Genomic DNA, 18,918 nt, shown 5'->3' on the forward strand with positions numbered 1-18,918 from the left:
AATTCTATTCTTGCGTTTCCAGACTGACTCTTTCATGGGAGGATCTGATTCATTATAATTCAGCTGATGCATTTTTTGTATTCTAATAAGGGAGGCTGCAGTGTCTGCATCCCCTGAATTACCCTTGGGGAGTATCTCATTAAAAGTTTTTCTGTTTCAGGGGATGCCTAAAACCTGACTTGTATCTTAGTGCAGACTTCTGGGAAAATCAGTAAGCCAATCACATAAGCAGGAAATTACATTTCTGGGTGTGCTCTATACACCAGCTATGTACAGAAGATCTGCAGGTTGCCATATTGCATTGAATTTTACAGAAAATTACAGTAGCTGAAAAGGAAAGGTAATTTTTAGTTTCATTAAATTACAACATGGCTTGTGTAGTAATTGTACAATGTATGTGCTATTTTTGTTCATTTACTATATTTTTTTCATGAATGTGGATTTATCCTTGAAGAAAGTAGTACCAGTGAGTGCAAGACCATCTTGAACCAAATGCTTCTCCATTCCCCCCTAACATGTACATTCACTATCTAGTGCATGTTGGGCAACCTTTCACTAAACTTGCCCATGAGGCAGTAACTAGGAGGGACAGTTTATTTCTACTTGGCTCAAAAGAGCTGTGTAAGCGATTGGGTCATTTTTTCCAACTGAAAAAAATCACTAACATCCCTATACAATGACTTGCCTGCCAAGCATTGAATAAATTATACCATATCATACATATAGTTTGGCAGTATCTGTCCATGTATGAAAACCTTCCGGCAGGGTTTTTTTCTTAAAGAATAGGTGAAGATACACCCCCCATCCGAGTCACCCCTTGTCTCCACCTCCCAACCCAATTCCGAGCACCATCCTTTGATCCCAGTACCTCCCCTTTTAGAGAATACAGAACCAATTATTATATTGTGGAATTTGAAGCAGAGTTCTGCCCACTGCCAGCCCCCAGAAAAAAAGTTAAAAGTCAGCAGCTACACATACTGTCAGGGATCTCGGGCTGGACAGCGGCGCGCGAGTCTGCGCATGCGCGGTATGCCGGGGCGCACTAGCATGCGGGCACTAGGACCTGGGAGCCCGCGAGAGCAACGGCGCTTGCGCATGCGCGATTGCGGACGCGCGCCTGGCACCAATAGGAGCCCTTTTTAAACAGGCTCTGACTGTGCTTTAGTTGCCGTATGGTCTTTTCCTGTATCCTGTGTCCTGAGAGATTGCTTTGCTGCCGACCCTGCCTGACCCTGATTCGTTGACTGTCTCCTGCTCTGACCCCTGGCTTGTCTGACCATTCTACTGTCTAATCCTGTACCTTTGATCTCCTGTTGCCGAACCTGGACTGTGACCTGTTTATTCTTCTGCTTGCCGTTTGTACCGACCTGCCTCCGCTGTTACCGACCTGGCCTGTCTGACTTCGCTCACTCCGCCTCCTCACATCAGACTCTCACCTGCTACGTACCACCGACAAGTGCCTCTACCACAGCTGGTTGCACCCAGGGGCCGCGACCTAGTTTCGGCTTGCTCCAAGTCCATCCCCACCATCAGGGGCTTTGGTGAACAAGCAGGTCGGGACTTAGATTCCGCGCCCTGGGGAATTCTGGTCTGTGGAGCGCTAGAGGCTACCGCCGGTGGGTCCATAACACATACTGTAGCTGCTGACATTTAATATTAGGGCACTTACCTGTCCATGCATCCAGTGGTGTCCTCATCCTGAGCCAGTTCTTCAATCAGTTGCCAGATGCTGGCACCGCCATCTTGACTAAGGGACACCGGCAGTGAAGCCTTGCAGCTTCACCACCAGTTTCCTAATGCGCTTCTGTGAAGCGTGCTGCGCTTCATGAATGGGCTGCAGTCCTCTGAGACCATGGAAGTGTTCTAGCGGGCTGCAGGGGGTGCCAAACTTCCAGCTCAGTTCTGGAACTTTGGGGGGGGGGTACCCAAAAGGTGCCAAATGTGGGGGAGAGGAGGCAGAAAAGTGGAGCTTCCACTTTTGGCTGGAACTCCGCTTTAATAATAACACAAAAATCAGTAAAATAGATCCCCTGCATCCAGCACCAACAGATCCCCTCAGCAAAAAGAGACCCCCCCTCCCCCACAACAAAATACCTCCCTAACAACAATAGACCCCTCCAGAAACAATAATTCACACCAGCAACAATAAATTCATCCAGAAACAGTAGACCTCCTCCAGCAACAATAGATTGCCCAGCAACCAGAATCAATAGTCCCTCCAGGTGCAACAGCCATCAACAAAAGACAACTCCCTCAACACTAGATTCCTTCTAGTAACAATTGACCCCCCAGCAACATAAGACCCCCAGCAACAATAGATCCCCCAACAGGAACAGCAGACACTCAGCAACAATAGATCCCCCAGCAGTCAGCATCAACTCTCCAGCACACCACATCACCTCTTGCCTTTACATACACTCAGTGCTGGAGATGCCATAAACACATTCCCTCATGTTCCCGCTGAAAAAAAAGCCTTGCCTTTAGGGTACCTAAAGAAGAAATAAAAGCATTTTGCAGCTTTTCATATTAACACACTCACTCTTTTAATTAAAGATGTTCATTACGATAATAAAAATGTATAGCGAGAGATATGGTTATTCCCAATTAATTTGCCATATCTCTAGCTTATTAGCATTTAAAGAAGACAACTTATCTAAGGGATAGGGAGGTAGCACGGACATAGCCTTAGGAATCAATTTAGGATTGCCACTATTACAGTATTCTCTGATCTACTGTAGCAGAGCAGAAAGACACAATAGCTCAGTTACACGATTCCATCAATATGACCTTTATATAGCCAAAAAACTGGTGTAGAACTGAAATTCCCTTTGAGCTCCACTTACGTTATTTAATAACCCATAATTCAAGTGCTCAAGGCGATATTAATGTTATGCCACTTACCCTGAGAAAGATGTAATCATCTTGTACAGTTAAAGAATTGCGATCAATGTACCCATTGAATGGGAATGTTCGTGTTTTGTCAGAGCAGTTTTGAATCTGGCATGTCACATATCGATAAGCTGCGGAGAAAAATCAATACAGGAAACATTAAGCATCTCAAAGAGGCAGTTGGAGGGAAGAATGGCGGTTTGCACAATATAAATATTGACCACTTTTATTTGCAGTTAAAATACGGGGTGTGTGCCGCGCAGGTCGACAACCACTGGGAGACAAATGTATCCAGACACAAGTGTGTTGTATCTCTCACAGTCTCAGGTGACACCTTCTAGCCCATAATAAATAAAATATGGCTGGAGGTACAAGTCATATAACGTATGTGTATGTGTGTGTATAGAAATAGCTCAGAATGAATACGGGTTTGATTGAAAATTACAAAGGAATGTCAGACAAAAACAAAAAAATTTCTTGAAAATTCCTAAAAACGAATTTTTGTTCCTAATAATATTATTCCCTGAAACTAGTTTCTGTGAATTGCAATCAAGCTTCCTGTATGTCAGGTTATACAGCTGAGCATGTCGGTGGAACAGAACTCAAAGTTATATTAAGTGGCAGAGGTGGGTCAATGACACAGTCACCTCCTTTATATGTATTTCAAATGGAAATTCAGTTCTTTGGTTGTGCTGGATTTTCTTCAGCTATTTGTTGCAAAATAGAAAAAAAACAGAAAAGAAATTCCGGAAGGCTATGATGACCATTGCCTTGGCCATCCGTAGATTACATATCCACGAGTGTTTGCCCTGGTACGAATGGCAGAGGCAGGAATCTGCTGATTCCTCCCTCTGACATTCGCATTTGAGCAAAGCATCCATGCAGATGGGCCCCAAGTTGCCCATACACTAGTAAATTTTTTAATGAATGTCGTATGAAAATTCTCAGTACAATCAAAGGCTATTAATATTCATTTTAGAACAAATGGAGTGTCCTGAACGAAAACTACACATACTGTTAGAAATTTGTTCAGAAAAAAAATTTCATCCTACTTTGAATTTTTTTTGTCACTGCAGTCGAAAAGAAGCATCGATTTGACCTCACTAACCATTGTAAAATCAGTAACAATTTTAATTTAAAAAATGTGAACCAATTTCTGCTGGGGTATGACCAGCTTTACTCCAAATCTGAGAGTCTTGTCTCTCCTGTTTTACTCAAGGAGTCCACATCCAACCTACTGAGTCTCTCTTGAAACCATTACTATCCATCATGTAGTCTCTGTTCTTTAGATTTACCAGCAACTATGCAGTGCAAGGGATTGCCTAAGCAATAAATCCAATTTATAATCAGACTGAATGACCACTTTAAGGCTGTCTAAACATCTTCCCAGAGCCCCACACATCAGTGCACAAAATTGACTTAGACAATTCTCAATACCACCCAATGGCCATGACACAATGATGGTGTAGTGTTCATCATATGATTTTTTCTTCATATAGAATAAACAAATAATTGAGGTATCTGGGTGTATGATATGAGCACTAATAATTTGGCCATATGGAAGGGGTAGAAATACAAATTAGTACAACAACATCTAATTGTCTCCAAGAAATATAAGAGGCCACCATGAGATAGAACTGAGACTAAAATTGATTTTGGCTATAGTTACAGTAGCCATTGTTTGTAACATGGTCGGTGACAAGGAGAATTGCATGGTGTAAAAAAAAAATGTGTCATCATTCACAAGCATTTAGAACATTGAAATAAACCTAGTAAATAATAAACACTTTGTTATTCTGAATATGATTTATTCACAAAAGATTACCCTCCAGATATAGAAAGAACACAACATAGGTGGATACTATAAAATATTTACAATTTCCTCCTGAATTATTGAAGAGAATTGTTCTGGCATTCTTTCCTTTTCAGTTTACCCATTTGTACTTGCCAGTATATACTTTTGGCATAGTATATGTATTTACCCAGATCATGGAATAGTATCAGCAGTGAACAGTTGTTAAATTTGACACCTGTAAAATATGTACAGTATATATAGTCATGATCCATTGAAACAGTGCCACTCTATAGAGCCTCTGGATGATTTATTGTTTAAAGGATAACAAGTGTTTAAAAACACAGCCAGAGATAGCAATCCATTATGAACATGTAACCTCTACCTTGTCTGTAATTGTGCTTTGAGAGCTCTTATCACAAGTGTAAACAGTGTCTTTTTCCATTCAGTTTGTCTGCAGTCCAAGCTGTAACTGCAGATGGGGGCTTGTCTGAGTAAATGCTTGTGTTTTCATCAGAACTGCTTTTGTCCTCATACAAGTCTAAGCTGACATTCATATTTAGGCATCTTTAAATTTGTCCCCCCAGGGCTGACTATGCTCAACACGCAGAATTGCATTCTTTCTAATTGCTTCTGTTCAAACTTGCATGCTCAGTCTTCCTGTGCTCTATTCCTCAGGAAGGCCATGGGTTGAATTTAAAAAAATAGCTTGATTCTCCCATCAACACCTCCATCAAATCCCTCCGGCAGTGCTATTGTATTCTGCCAGTGATGTGGGGAGCCTTCCCCTCCGGCAGAACACTATAGTTGCCAGCAGTGATTGCAAGAAAAAAAACCTGACATGCTGGATGTACTGAAGTCAATCAGTACAACCAGCCTGCCCATAGATGGATCGAAAAACGGCAGGTTTCTGCGGAACCGAACAGATTTTGATTAGTCTATGACCAGCTTTATGCTTGAAAAAGTACATGAGCTATTTTTTGAGCATATTTGTATGCAGGTCAAATGTAGGTTAGAGGGAGGTGAACTGCAAATGTCCTGTCAATGAATTCTGACTTCTCTCAAACTCTTTTTCAAAAGCAAGCTATTCAACACAGCCCAAAGCCCATCAACATAGGCTCTAAGCCTCTGACAGGGAATCCTGGTGTCAGTAATATTCACTCTCAGCACTGGTGGAACACCGAAGGCTGCATAGGCTGAACCCACTATTCTGCCTGCAAAGACCATGCAAACCTCCCACCTTTCTAAAATGGAAAAGAATGAAATATCTGAGCACCAGGAAATTCATTAAGGCATTTACACACAGTGGCATCTTAATTTCCCCATGATTTATCATTCTCTTATGAATGCATGAAGAAGCAAACAATACCTTGGGCTAAATGTCTTTTAGCTTTACAACAGTACCAGCAGACTATGAATCATTAGAAGTACAGTTCTATGAACTGTCCATAGTGCTGATCACGTTAGCTTACAGTTTTTTCTGGGCAGCTCTAGAAGTTTTTAAGCTTTAATCTATTTTTTTTAACATGTATTCTCCATCCCCTATTCAGCTTGTGATACAGCTCAGCACAGGGAGTGTATTTTAGTGGTGCCCCTAAATGAAAAGACATTCCCAGTACATCACTGCCCAGTGATCATGGCCACTGGACTTGGAGTTCTTAAAGCAGACTTTAATTCCAAAAAACGACTTAGCATGATTCTAATCCTCCCCGTACCTATTACACATTTTCAGTTTTTTTGGGGGGGGAGGAGCAGAGTACCCTTTTTACTTGGTGCTGGGAGTTACTTCCTCCTACCTTGTCCATTCGTAGAAGATCTACCCCTACCCTGACCACCCCACCTGCAGCCACCTCACACGGCAGTTGGCAATCACGCACATGCATTTGCAGAAGTGGGAATGGGCTGCGGGGGGGTCAACTGAGTAGTCAGAAACCAGCAGCCAGCTCCCAAATCCAAAATTACGGCACAAGAAAAGAAGGTTGCAAAAACTTTGGGTGCTAGGAAGACCTCATGGACTGGTGAGTATGTTTTATTTATTTATTTATTTTACATTTATCTTTTATTTTTGATAGTTTGCTGAAATCCCTCCTCAAATACCACAATAACCTCAGTAACCACTGTATTTCCAGGCAGTAAAAATGATACAGCATACCTCCATCTGAATCTAGTATTTCCATGTGTACCATTCCCGGATCTGAGTCTACTCCAGCCACAGACCTGCAAACACAGAAAATGTATTATTATTATTTATATGAGATAAGGAAGAGATTTACTAAAACTGGAGCAGTCAGAATCTGGTGCAGCTGTGCATGGGAGCCAATCAGATTTTAACTTCCGCTTGTTCAATTACACTTTGAAAATAAAACCTGGAAGTTTGTTGGTTTCTGTGCAGAGCTGCACCAGATTTTGCGCTCTACATGTTTAGTAGATAACACCCAGTGTGTTTAAATGATAAAGCAAGGCTGAACACACACTTTCAGAATTTCAGTCCATATTACAAAGGGTTGTTGCTGAGATCCTGTAGAACATATCACTCTGCCTACCTTGGTGTCATTTTGAACACCAGGACACCCCTGTGGCAGCAAGTGAAATACAATACCAACATGTGTAAGGAACAGAGCCAGGAACTCTTGAGTTTATTTGCCCCAGGGGCGGACTGACAACTCATGGGGCCCCCGGGCAATAGGGGATCATGGGACCCCTGTGTCCTTGCCCAAACTCAAAAAAGCCTATGAAAAAGGTACCAGGGGCATCTCATGGGTGGCCCCCTACTGAACCCGGGCCCTCGGGCAGTGCCTGAGTTTCCAAATGGTCAGTCTGCCCCTGATTCGCCCTTTAAAAATGTATTTCATTGACGAGTATCAGCACATGTGATGAATTTATTCTATTTAAAAAAAAGTTTTTAATGAAAAAAAAACTTCTTATCAGTATCTGCATCTGTTGCCTGATTTATGACAACACAGGTTGTAAGGTGGCATGAATTGCAGGGCCCAGTATTAGTTTTAAGCTATTTGTCAGTGAAATTGTATCTGACAATCAGACAACAAGTCTAGTCTGATAATTAGTAACAGAGTTCTTTGTATTAGTGAAATAAACTGACATCATCATTATGTTTCTAACCATAATTAGACGAAGGCACACTGCTCATATTACATGGGATTTAACAGGTTGGTAAAGGGCACCTGTCACCTGCACACATCACCAGAATATCTACCTAGGAACTATCATCTGAGCAGATAAAATAATTTGTGAATATTAATGAGAGACACTGCAGAAATTTCTCAGCATGTAACATATGACTATGCTTGATACTCAATGGTCATATACACTTCGGTGATGTTGCTTGTGTAATGGTTCATGCAAATAATAAGATTCACAAGGCTGTCAATTATAAAGTAACAAAAAATAAGTTGTTCTATACACACACTTTAAAGTGAACATTGTAGTTAAATGCAACTTCCACTTAACTTATCAGGGTCTCCTTCCCCATAGCAGTTGGCAGCAGGAAAGGTAAAATAATCCTTATGAGTCTTAAATAGACTTACCTTATCCAGGCTTCTACACTTGGGGGAAGGGGTGACATCACCATACTTTCAACCCAATTCCAGGGAATGCCAAGCATCCAAAATGTTTCAAGCTAACACCACAGAACAGTGCAGGAGTGTCTTCTTGTGAAATTTTGGGTGGTTAGCATTTCCATTAGGATTTCATGGGAAGGATGGTGCCATCAATCTCTCCTAGGTGCCATGGGCAAAAGCTCTAGTAAGGTAAGTATATCTAATAACCTTTTTACCCTGCATATTCTTAATCCAAGTCCCTATATTAAGTAGACTTTGCTGTTTACTGCATGGGCCATTTTACTTGTGAAAGAAGTGAATTGTTGATGCAGGAGAAATATACAGTATATACATATATATATATATATATATATATATATATACACTCAGTGGCCACTTTATTAGGTATACAATTTCAATTGCTTGGTAGCACAAATTGATGATCAGTCAATCACAGGGTAGCAACTCAATGCACTAAGGCATCTAGACGTGGTGAAGACGACTTGCTGAAGTTCAAACCAAGCATCAGAATGGGGAAGAAAGGTGACTTTGAATGTGGCATGGTTGTTGGTGCCAGACAGTCGGGCTTTTTAAAAAAACTGCTGATCTACTGGGATTTTCATGCACAACCATCTCTAGGCTTTACAGAGAATGGTCCAAAAAAAAGAAAATATCCAATGAGCAGCAGTTGTGTGGACAAAAATGCCTTGTTGGCGTCAGAGGTCAGAGGAGAATGATTAGACTGGTTGCTGTAATATTCAAATCGTAGGCTCAGAATTTGGTGTAAAAAACATGAAAGCATGGAACCATCCTGCCTTCCATCAATGGTTCAGGTTAGGCGTATAATAGTGTGAGGGAAATTTTCTTGGCAATAGCAAGGTGTACCTAAGTGAGTGTATGTATGTATGTATATATATATATATATATATATATATATATATATATATTCAAATGACTAGGAATCTGCAACAACAATTTTCATATTTTTTTGAGCATATTTATGGCTGTTTAACTGTTAAAGCTTCCCATGTAAAAGCTTAGAGACTGCTGCTCCACCATCTTGGATGTGATACCAACTGCACCAGCAGAGTCAGAGTTGTCACTCAAGCAAAATTCTACAGCAGCCGTTTTTAAACCTTTTACCAAAGGGGATCCCTTGAAATTTTTTAACAACTTAAGAAACTTCTGCTAAAATGGCCAATGGAAACAATACACCGCTTTCAATGGTGGCAAGGGTGCCACCTTTATAGACAGTTAAAAAGATCAATGGTGCTCTGCAGCTGGCTCTGCCAAGTGGTGTTGACCCTGGAACTAAACAGGCACCATCAAATGGGAGGTCAATTAGCCACAGCTCAAGAATCCCCCAGCAACCTCTGGAGGAACCCTGGTTGCGGATGACTGCTCTATTGTATTTGCCTTCACCCCTTCACTGACAGCTTCATAAAAGGTTATGTACTGAGGAGAGGGGAGGGGTGAAGAGAGAGGAGAGGGGAGGGGTAATTAGACAATCCCATATAAAAAAAGGACTATGTTGGTGCAAGAAAAAAGGGGGTTGTGCTAAATAATTGACACTTACTGAAGTAGCCAAATTTTCTAGCATGTTCAAAGGCATATTACATTGAAAAAAATAGTTTATAGAAAGGAAAAGCAATGGTGGTAAGCATTTAAAATACCTGATTTTTTGTACTTTTACCTGCATTTTTTTAAGTTTGTTACAGGGTCTCTTTACATTTACTAAGTGAATGTTGCTTGCGACTTGAGATGAGGGCTATTCAATGCTAAAAGCTCCACTCCTCCTTTACAGTGAACAGCCACCGGTAGTGTAAGTAATAAGGCACAGCAGAAAGTAATTACTTTAATACCCAGCCTAGTGAAATGTATTTCACAATCCTCAGTTTCCTGTATTTTAAGCCAATTTATCAAGTCAGGAATAAAAAGCCATACTGGGCTCGGAATACAGCAAAGCAATGTGTAATTAATGCTGCATAATGAATAAAAGATTAGATCGCCAATGTAACAAAGAGACAATCATTCCGTCATAAAGTGAAAGTTGCCCAGGATCATAAAAAGGTAAGGAGGAAAAAAACATGCTTATTTATCTCCTACATAAATATAGCCAAAAGCAAAGCATCAAAGCACACAAAAAGCAATTATTGCACCACGGGGCTGGTATATTATAGCTGGGATTTAATGCAGCTTTAATAAGCGTGTCTATAAAATTAATAATAAACTTCCATATGTGAAGACATTACATTTTGTAATTTACGGGCACATCGAGGTAGAAAATTCATAGTGGAGGAAAAGAGTCTTCTGAGGTTAGCAGAGAATACAAAACAGGTTTGGTCCCCTCTGTTTCTAAATGCAGCCATGCATGCTAATATTGTCGAGAGAGGATTCTTTGTATATTTTAACTGTTAGCCTCTGAGCTGTTGTCTGGTGTATATGTCAATATTAGAAAAAATATATTAAAAACATTAAATCCACAAAATCCACTTTTAAATGGCTTTTGGATAATCTCCTACTTGGATGACAATTTTCTAAAGCAACGTGTATCATCACCAATTGTCTTTTTTTAAAATAAAATAGTTTTCTCCTTTGTTCATCCTTTTATTGTATCTCAGTGCTGCTGATCTCCCCCAGCCACTTTGTGTGCCCTCACTCCAGTATCAGCTGCATGTCATAGCTATAGACTGGACTTGTGGCGCGGGGGTGCTTGAGCACTTTCCATAAGGATGAATGGTATTATGTGTATACTCTGTCTAAAATACAATAAGCAGCATCTGTACCACATGAAAAATACAGAGCTAAGAAGTGAGCCTAAGGGCTCGTTCACACCATGGTGCAGAGACATCAGTTTTTCTGCACGCGTTCTGCAAGGCCACAACAAAATCAATTGTTCTCTGTGTGCCCTGTTCATACCACAACACTGGTGTCACGCACAGATTTTTTCTGACCAGGAATCTGCAACGCGTATATAACTCATTGCAGCGTGCATGAAAACTGATGTAAACTGATGTCTCTGCAAGTTCAGTTTCCATCAGTTTTTTTGCATGTATGGTGTGAACGAGACCTGTCTCAAGTATGCAAATTCTCAGTAGTGTTTAGAGAAGTAAAATTAGAAAACATCCTTGAGTTTTTTCCATCAGTTTTTCTGCATGTATGGTATGAACGAGACCAGGGGCGGACTGAGCTTTTGGAAACTTGGGCACTACCTGAGGGCCCGGGGTCAGTAGGGGGCCCCATGAGATGCCCCTGGTACCTTTTTCATAGGCTTTTTTGAGTTTGGGCAAGGACACAGGGGCCCCATGATCCCCTATTGCCCGGGGGCCCCATGAGTTGTCAGTCCGCCCCTAAACAAGACCTAACTGTGAAGTAAGCAAATTCTCAGTAGGGTTTAGAGAAGTTAAGTTGAGTAAAATTAGGAAACAATCCTTGAGTTTGAGTCAGTAGTTTTGCTCATGGTAAGATGATATCATCAGTCTGCTGCAGGCAGGAGGAAGCATTTCCTCAGTCTGAGTAATCAGACTGCAACATTGTAACTAAAGCTGGCCATACACGGATTATCATACATTTTCATTGAAAAAAATGCTTGTCAGAAATTCGTTCTTGCCATCGAGTCAGCTAATTTAGTTTAAAGGTCCTTAAAGGCATTATAAATCTTCCCATCTGCACCTTTGGTGTCATTTGTTCCCCTGTAGGCACAGCCTATAGTAGAGTAAATCATCCCATCCTTGTGTCAGAAATTTCTGTTTGTGTTCAAAAATGAGATATGAGGCATGACACTGCACAGGTTAATATATGACCACAGTTTGTAGTTAGGGGCATATTTACCACAAGGCAAACAAGGCATTTGCCAAGGGCGGCATTTTTCAGGGGGGCAGCTCCATTTTTCAGGGGGGCAGCACCGCCCCCCAAAATAAGGGATGGAAGAAGGGACACAAGCAGCATGGAGACCAGGTAGGATATGAGAGAAGCTGAGGCCTGCTTGATGGTGTATGCACAGCCTGACAATTGTTCCCGGGCATGTCCAGAGCTGTGAAGGTGAGTGTTTTCTCTCACTCTGGGGTGTGGGCGGGGTTGCCAGTGTATGGAGTGCGGTGGTGGTGGAAGGTGCTCTTAGGTGGGGATGTGTGAGGGGCTGGGGTGTTGTTGGTCAATGTCAGGCTCTCTTCGTGGGGGAGGGGGGTGTTGGTCGGTGTCAGGGTCTCTCCATGGGGGGGGGAGATGATTTTCCCTAGGGCAGCACAAAACCTAAATACACCACTGTTTGTAGTGTGATAACTAACATTTCCCATGAAGAAACTATATATCCCATAATCCCGGGATCTCTGAGTCCAATGCTCTGCAGATGAGAGCTAAACTGTAATTATAGCTGGCATGAACACAAACTGGCAGCGCATTTAACAGAGAGAACACCATGCAGTGTTTTAGCACATTAACACTCCAACATTTGTGATGTAACATAGAGAAAATAGTGAAGCATAGACTAGACACTGTATCACTCAGTTACCTGTCCCTAGGGGCAAGCTAGGTGCAGCAATGTATAGACATAGGCAGTGGTGTATCTAAGTTGTATGCTGCCCTAGGCAACACAAAAATTGGATGCCCCTCCTCCCCAGTGTAGAGAGCCTGACACCGACCAGCACCAGACACCCCCTTCTCCCCCCCCCAGAAAGAGTCTGACAGTGACCAACAACACCCCTGCCTCATCACCCCCCACACCCAAGAGAGCCTTTCACTAACACCCACCACCCCGGCGACAGAGAGAAAGACACTCACCTTTACAGCTCTTGACATCCCCGGGAATGACAATCGGGCTCTGCATACACCATCAAGCAGCCCACAGCCTCTCTCAGATCCCACCAGGCCCGGATATAGGGTAATTGATCAATCATAACACTATACCTAGTTAATACAATGAAAATATTTGAAAGAGTACAATGCCTTTAACCTCCCTGGCGGTATTCCCGAGTGTACTACAAGCAGTAACCCCGAGCTACACTCGCTGCGCTGCTCCGGGACTGCACTTACCTTGTCCTGCGCTCCAGCGATGTCCCCCCTGCAGTGTCCCCGGCAATGTGCTCCGGCTGATGCCGGCATCTGTCTTCTGGGTTCCGTTCCCTGCGACGTCAGGACGTACGGGGACGGAACGGCAGGAAATTAAAAATGTGAAAACGTGACATTCACTCAATACACTAAAATCTCATAGTATAACATTACTGTATCAAAGCATTTCACATACATTTTGTCCCGAGTGCTTTGTCCTGTGCCCTGCTAACATTTTTACCTTTCTTTCTACCTGGAAACTGAGAGATGTCCATGACATCCAAAAAGCCTCCCTTTAGGTCAAAATCGGTTTTAGACCAGCTAGAGAACAGAGATAGTAAATTAGAACCACTTGCAGAATTGAGTGATAATGATTTGTGGGGAAATTCATCATCAGACACTGAAAACGATTTTGCGACTTTGCTCAGTGATGTGCGAACTTGGCGCTATATTTCAAATTTCAGTGTTTTTGGTTTGATTACATTATGAATTAAATTTACTATTATTATATTAATATTTTTATGATTATTTATTAAATTATAATTTATGATTTCGTGTTTCATTTTTTAACATACCCGGGATGTTTACTAGACTCTTGTTTGGACAGATTTCAGTGAGTTATTCCTAAAAATGACAGGCCTACAAAAAAAAAAAAACATATTTCCATGCAAAAAAATGTACCGCTTTCAGCACAGAAATATGGACATAATCAGACCGCCAGGGAGGTTAAAGTTTCGTTTAGACCTGCTATTTGAATGGAATCCTTGATGTATTATACAGGTTTTATTTAAATGTGTACAGTTTTTGGTCAATGGGCAAAGTAGCATTGATTTAGTTTAAAGCTTAACTCCATTTGATTATTCCTGCTAGAGCTGGTTTTTATTTTCACACCTGCTAGGGAATTAATGTAAGAAAAAAAAACTTATGGTAGTGTTGAGCTTTTAATGTAAACCCATATGCAGGAAATTTTTGTTGAAAGTTTTTGAGTTTCTAAATGTATTATTTATATAACTTTTCACAACTTTGATGGCATTTTTTGTTAACATTTAATATGGGACACATCCAAGACACCTGATCTCCCACAGTACACACAACATGGAAATGCTATTATTTTAGTAAATATAAACTGCTAAATACCTTTTCTCAACAGCAGTTGGAGCAGTCTTGTGACTTCTATCAGTGTCCAGCAGAGCACTGGTTAAACCTTGTAGAAGGATTTTTTATTATACTCTAGGAGGGTACAGAACCTCTGACCTCTGTCTGGACAGTGTTGATTGGCTCTGTGTTTATCACATGTACTTTCCCAAGAAGAGAAAAAAAATCTCTAGCATTACACACCGAACTGGGCATGTGCAGAGTGACTACACACGATATGTCACTACATATGGGCTTGTCAATCAAAAGACCATATATGTAACATCCTTTCCCTTCAATGAAATTGCTCTACTAAGCAGTATTGTTTGCCATACAAGGTTCTAAGATCACGAATTATTATGTATACATGCATCATAAAAAGACATCCTAAGAGATGCGAAGAGCACTTCACACACACACTCACACAAACACACACACACTCAAACACACACACAAGCATGGCATGAAGACACTTTGGTTATTCACAGAACTGACAGACTGGAACAGGTGCTAAAACTCAAGCTGCATTCTCTAAAAACATGTCACTAAAAACACAAGACAAGAAGCACATGGAAGAACAGCCATGAAAATAAGGGTGACACATCTTTATAGCTTCTGTTTTGATATTTCTGTTTTACCAACAAGGAACTGTTCATGATACCTTTTACATTGTTATTTTAAGCCATTGTGTGATAAAAATAAAATCACACTTTATTTTTTACTTTGCCAGCTCTTTAATTATTCCAAAATCGCCTATAGACATAAAGAATTATTATATGTGTCTCAGAAAATTCTACAGAAACCTATCACGGTTTCTGAATTTAAAACTTTTTTGGGAGTTACATTCAACATGGCAATTACAAAAAATTATGAATTGCAGTCATATTGGTCCACAGACCCGATTCATCATATGTCTGTGTTCTCTGCTGTTACATATATGCCCAACATGGACCAGCAATGTACTGGCACGTCGCTGGACTTTGAGTGGCTATACCAGGATGATGCCTGCAGCTACCATTTTATTCTCTAGGGCCTCTACTTTAATAAATTGTATAATGTTCGGGGGTTCAAAATAATTTTCCAGCAAAAATTTTTTTTTCATGTGAACAAAAAGTGTCAGAAAAGGCTTGGTCTTCATGAGTTGGTGATTTGTGGCATAAGCTTCTAATGTTGGCCCTGAAATGCCAGGATAGTAGAAGCAACCCCTCCAAATGACCCCTTTTTGGTAAGTAGACACTCCAAGGTATTTGCTAAGAGGCATGGGGAGTATTTTGTAGATCTCATTTGTTGCCACATGTTTTTGGAAAACAAAGAAAGAAAACAAAAATGTTTTTCTTTTCTTTTTCAAAACCCTGTGACAAAAATTATATTGTAGAATACTCATCATGCCTCTTATCATATCACATTTCTTGTGGTGTCTACTTTCCAAAAAGGGGTAATTGGGGGGGGGGGGTTGTACTGCCCTGGCATTTTAGCACCTCAAGAAATGTGATAGGCAGTCAGAAAGTTAAAGCTACCGTATATACTCGAGTATAAGCCGAGTTTTTCAGCACATTTTTTGTGCTGAAAAACAGCCCCCTCGGCTTATACTCTAGTCAACGTCTGCCAGGGGGGGCGCGAGGCTCCGTCAAGGGGGGCGCGTACAGGGGTGGGCAGAGGGCTGCTGTCTCTTACCTGGCTCCCACGATGATCCATCCAGGAAGCGCTGCTCCTTCCGTCACTCCGGCCACTCCCTCACTCCTGCCGCTCGGCTCCGCCTCCTCACCGGTGATTGGCCGCCAGAACTGTAGCTCAGGAAAGGTACACAGGCGGCCAATCACGGGCGAGGAGGCGAAGCCGAGCGGACCCGCGAAAATCGAGTGAGGGAAAAGCCGGTAAGTGTGCAGTGCAGAGGTGCTGCTGCAACCACATATGCTGGCTGCAGCAGCACCATACTGCAACAGGGGTCAGCAAGTGTCATTGGTGTCAGTGGGAGGAATAGTGCCGCATCATTGGTGTCACTGATACTAATGATGGGGCATTATTCCTCCCACTGACACCAACGATGGGGCACTATTCCTCCCACTGACACCAATGATGGGGCACTATTCCTCCCACTGATACTAATGATGGGGCATTATTCCTCCCTCTGACACCAATGATGGGGCACTATTCCTCCCAGTGATACCAAGGATGGGGCACTATTCCTCCCACTGACACCAATGATGGGGCACTATTCCTCCCACTGACACCAATGATAGGGCACTATTCCTCCCACTGACACCAATGATGGGGCACTATTCCTCCCACTGATACCAATGATGGGGCACTATTCCTCCCACTGACACCAATGATGGGGCACTATTCCTCCCACTGATACTAATGATGGGGCACTATTCCTCCCACTGATACCAACGATGGGGCACTATTCCTCCCACTGATACCAACGATGGGGCACTATTCCTCCCACTGATACTAATGATGGGGCACTATTCCTCCCACTTTATTTTTTACATTGACTAGTAGGTGCCTCATTTCCCACCCTCGGCTTATACTCGAGTCAATAGTTTTTCCCAGTTTTTTGTGGTAAAATTAGGTACCTCGGATTATATTCGGGTCGGCTTATACTCGAGTATATACGGTACATACATTCCAATATATATACCACAGTTTGTAGACTATAACTTTTACACAAACCAGTTAATATACATGTATTGAGGTTTTTTTTTTTACCAAAGACATGTAGCAGAATGCATTTTGGTCTAAATTTATAACTAACTGAGTTTATTGGATATTTTGTATAGCCAAAAGTGAAAAATATAGTTTATTTTTTTCAAAATGTGCGGTCTTTTTTTATTTATAGCTTAAAAAGTAAAATCTACAGGTGATCAAATACCACCAAAAGAAAGCTCTATTTGTGTGAAAAAAAGGACATAAATTTAGTTTGGGTGCAGCATTGCACGACTGCACAATTACCAGTTGAAATAGAGCAGTTCCAAACAGCAAAAAATGGCCTGGTCATGAAGGGGGATAAATCCTCTGGAGGGAAAGTGGTTAAAAAGCTCAACACTGCCCACCTAATTGTTGACTGTCTCTAACTAAAAATACACATGGGTCAGGCTCTATTGGAAGTGAGGGAGGGGGTAAGTGTCCATTCTCTGTCTCATTCAGTTGTATGCATGGATTGCTATTTGGGGCGGTTAAAAAAATAGAAAATAAAAACCTCAGAAAAGCTATTCAGAGTTTATACTGCAATATTTTTGAAAATAATCAGAGAATAATATAATAAAAACACTATTGTTAAATCTTCAGAATAGCATGACACACAAAGGCATATTTTGCATCCAGTCCTGTCGGAGTTCAGCACTGCTTTTAGCCTTAAGCAGCACTTTCACTTTCATTTTCCTCTATTTTTAGAAAAAGGCAATCTGCTCTGAAATATTAATTAAAAATTTGCAGGTGAGAAGAATGACAGCTAGGATTGCAACGATGGTAGATGGTGAACATCAAGGGACGGATCATGGAAAGCACTGCTCAATATTTCATTTAGTTCCTTTTGATGGCAACTCAGCCTGAAAGAAAGACTGTCAAATATTCTGTACCTCAAAAGATTTGGGTGCATATGTCTCCCATCAAAGGATTAATGAAGGCGAGCCGGCTGCATAAAGTATTTTATTCTTTGTAAATGATTTATTTAAGCAAGTGCAGAAAGGATGGAGTAAATGTGTGTTTTTGTGTAGTGCTGCTCTCACATAATTTTCATCCTGTGTTTGAACTGTACTTGCTCTGTACTTTAATCATTGGAGATGTGAATATTTGTTGAGAAAAATCTATACATTTAAACATCACGATGGGCGGCTTAAAGGTTCCCAGGCATAGCTCAATAAAACTAAGTGATGGAAAAGAACATTGAAAGATAGAAATAGTAAAATGTACTTCAACTTTCCAACATCAATGTCAAAATCATCAATCAACCAATTGCTGTTCTGAATGCTGAGTGGTGGAGAAAATCGTACCAGTGGTGCCACATTAACTTTAGAACAAGTCAAGAGTTCTAAATTTTTAAAGAGTTTGTTCAAAATTACAAATATTAAAAGGTAATACTTAAAAAGAGACCTGTAGAAAGAAGACGTGCACAATTATGACCACTCGCAAAAATGCTAGTTGCCTGCCTAGCTTACTGACCCTCTGCCTTCAGTGGCTGACCAAAAGAATATAGAGATCAAAAGACAATACCCACGGCATACTTGCTCCAGATAAATGAAGCGGAAACTAAGCAGATCAGCCAGGAAACCAGCATTTTTAAATGGAGCTCAGCCATGTAAGTCCATGTGTTTCTCTCAGTGCATATTTTCTTTAAAGTGGCTCTTCCATGAAAATTGAATGCCTGTTTTACTTACAGTCTCTCCAGTTGAAAAAGTTTGCCAAAAACATTGCAAAAATGTGCCTTGGCCTGGATTCCAATGCTTCTTGGAGACGCAAGTAACATCATCATTGCTCTCAAAGTGTAGAGAGTATAAA

General features: G+C 41.2%; 1 protein-coding gene across 2 annotated transcripts in view; it reads right to left on the reverse strand.

Annotated features, from left to right (window-relative positions):
* SORCS2 (sortilin related VPS10 domain containing receptor 2) overlaps positions 1-18,918 on the reverse strand; it is a 1,187,504-nt gene that overhangs the window by 274,463 nt on the left and 894,123 nt on the right. For both annotated transcript variants that reach the window (XM_089691582.1, XM_089691581.1), the window contains exons 6-7: positions 6,834-6,898; positions 2,902-3,020 (exon numbers count right to left, since the gene is read on the reverse strand). In XM_089691582.1, coding sequence (XP_089547708.1) covers positions 2,902-3,020; positions 6,834-6,898 — 184 coding nt within the window. The remainder of the gene's footprint in view (positions 1-2,901; positions 3,021-6,833; positions 6,899-18,918) is intronic.

Source organism: Staurois parvus, unplaced genomic scaffold (genome assembly GCF_062004578.1).
Source record: "Staurois parvus isolate SC_StPar_1 unplaced genomic scaffold, SC_StPar_1.0 ptg000564l, whole genome shotgun sequence".
Taxonomy (NCBI): domain Eukaryota; kingdom Metazoa; phylum Chordata; class Amphibia; order Anura; family Ranidae; genus Staurois; species Staurois parvus.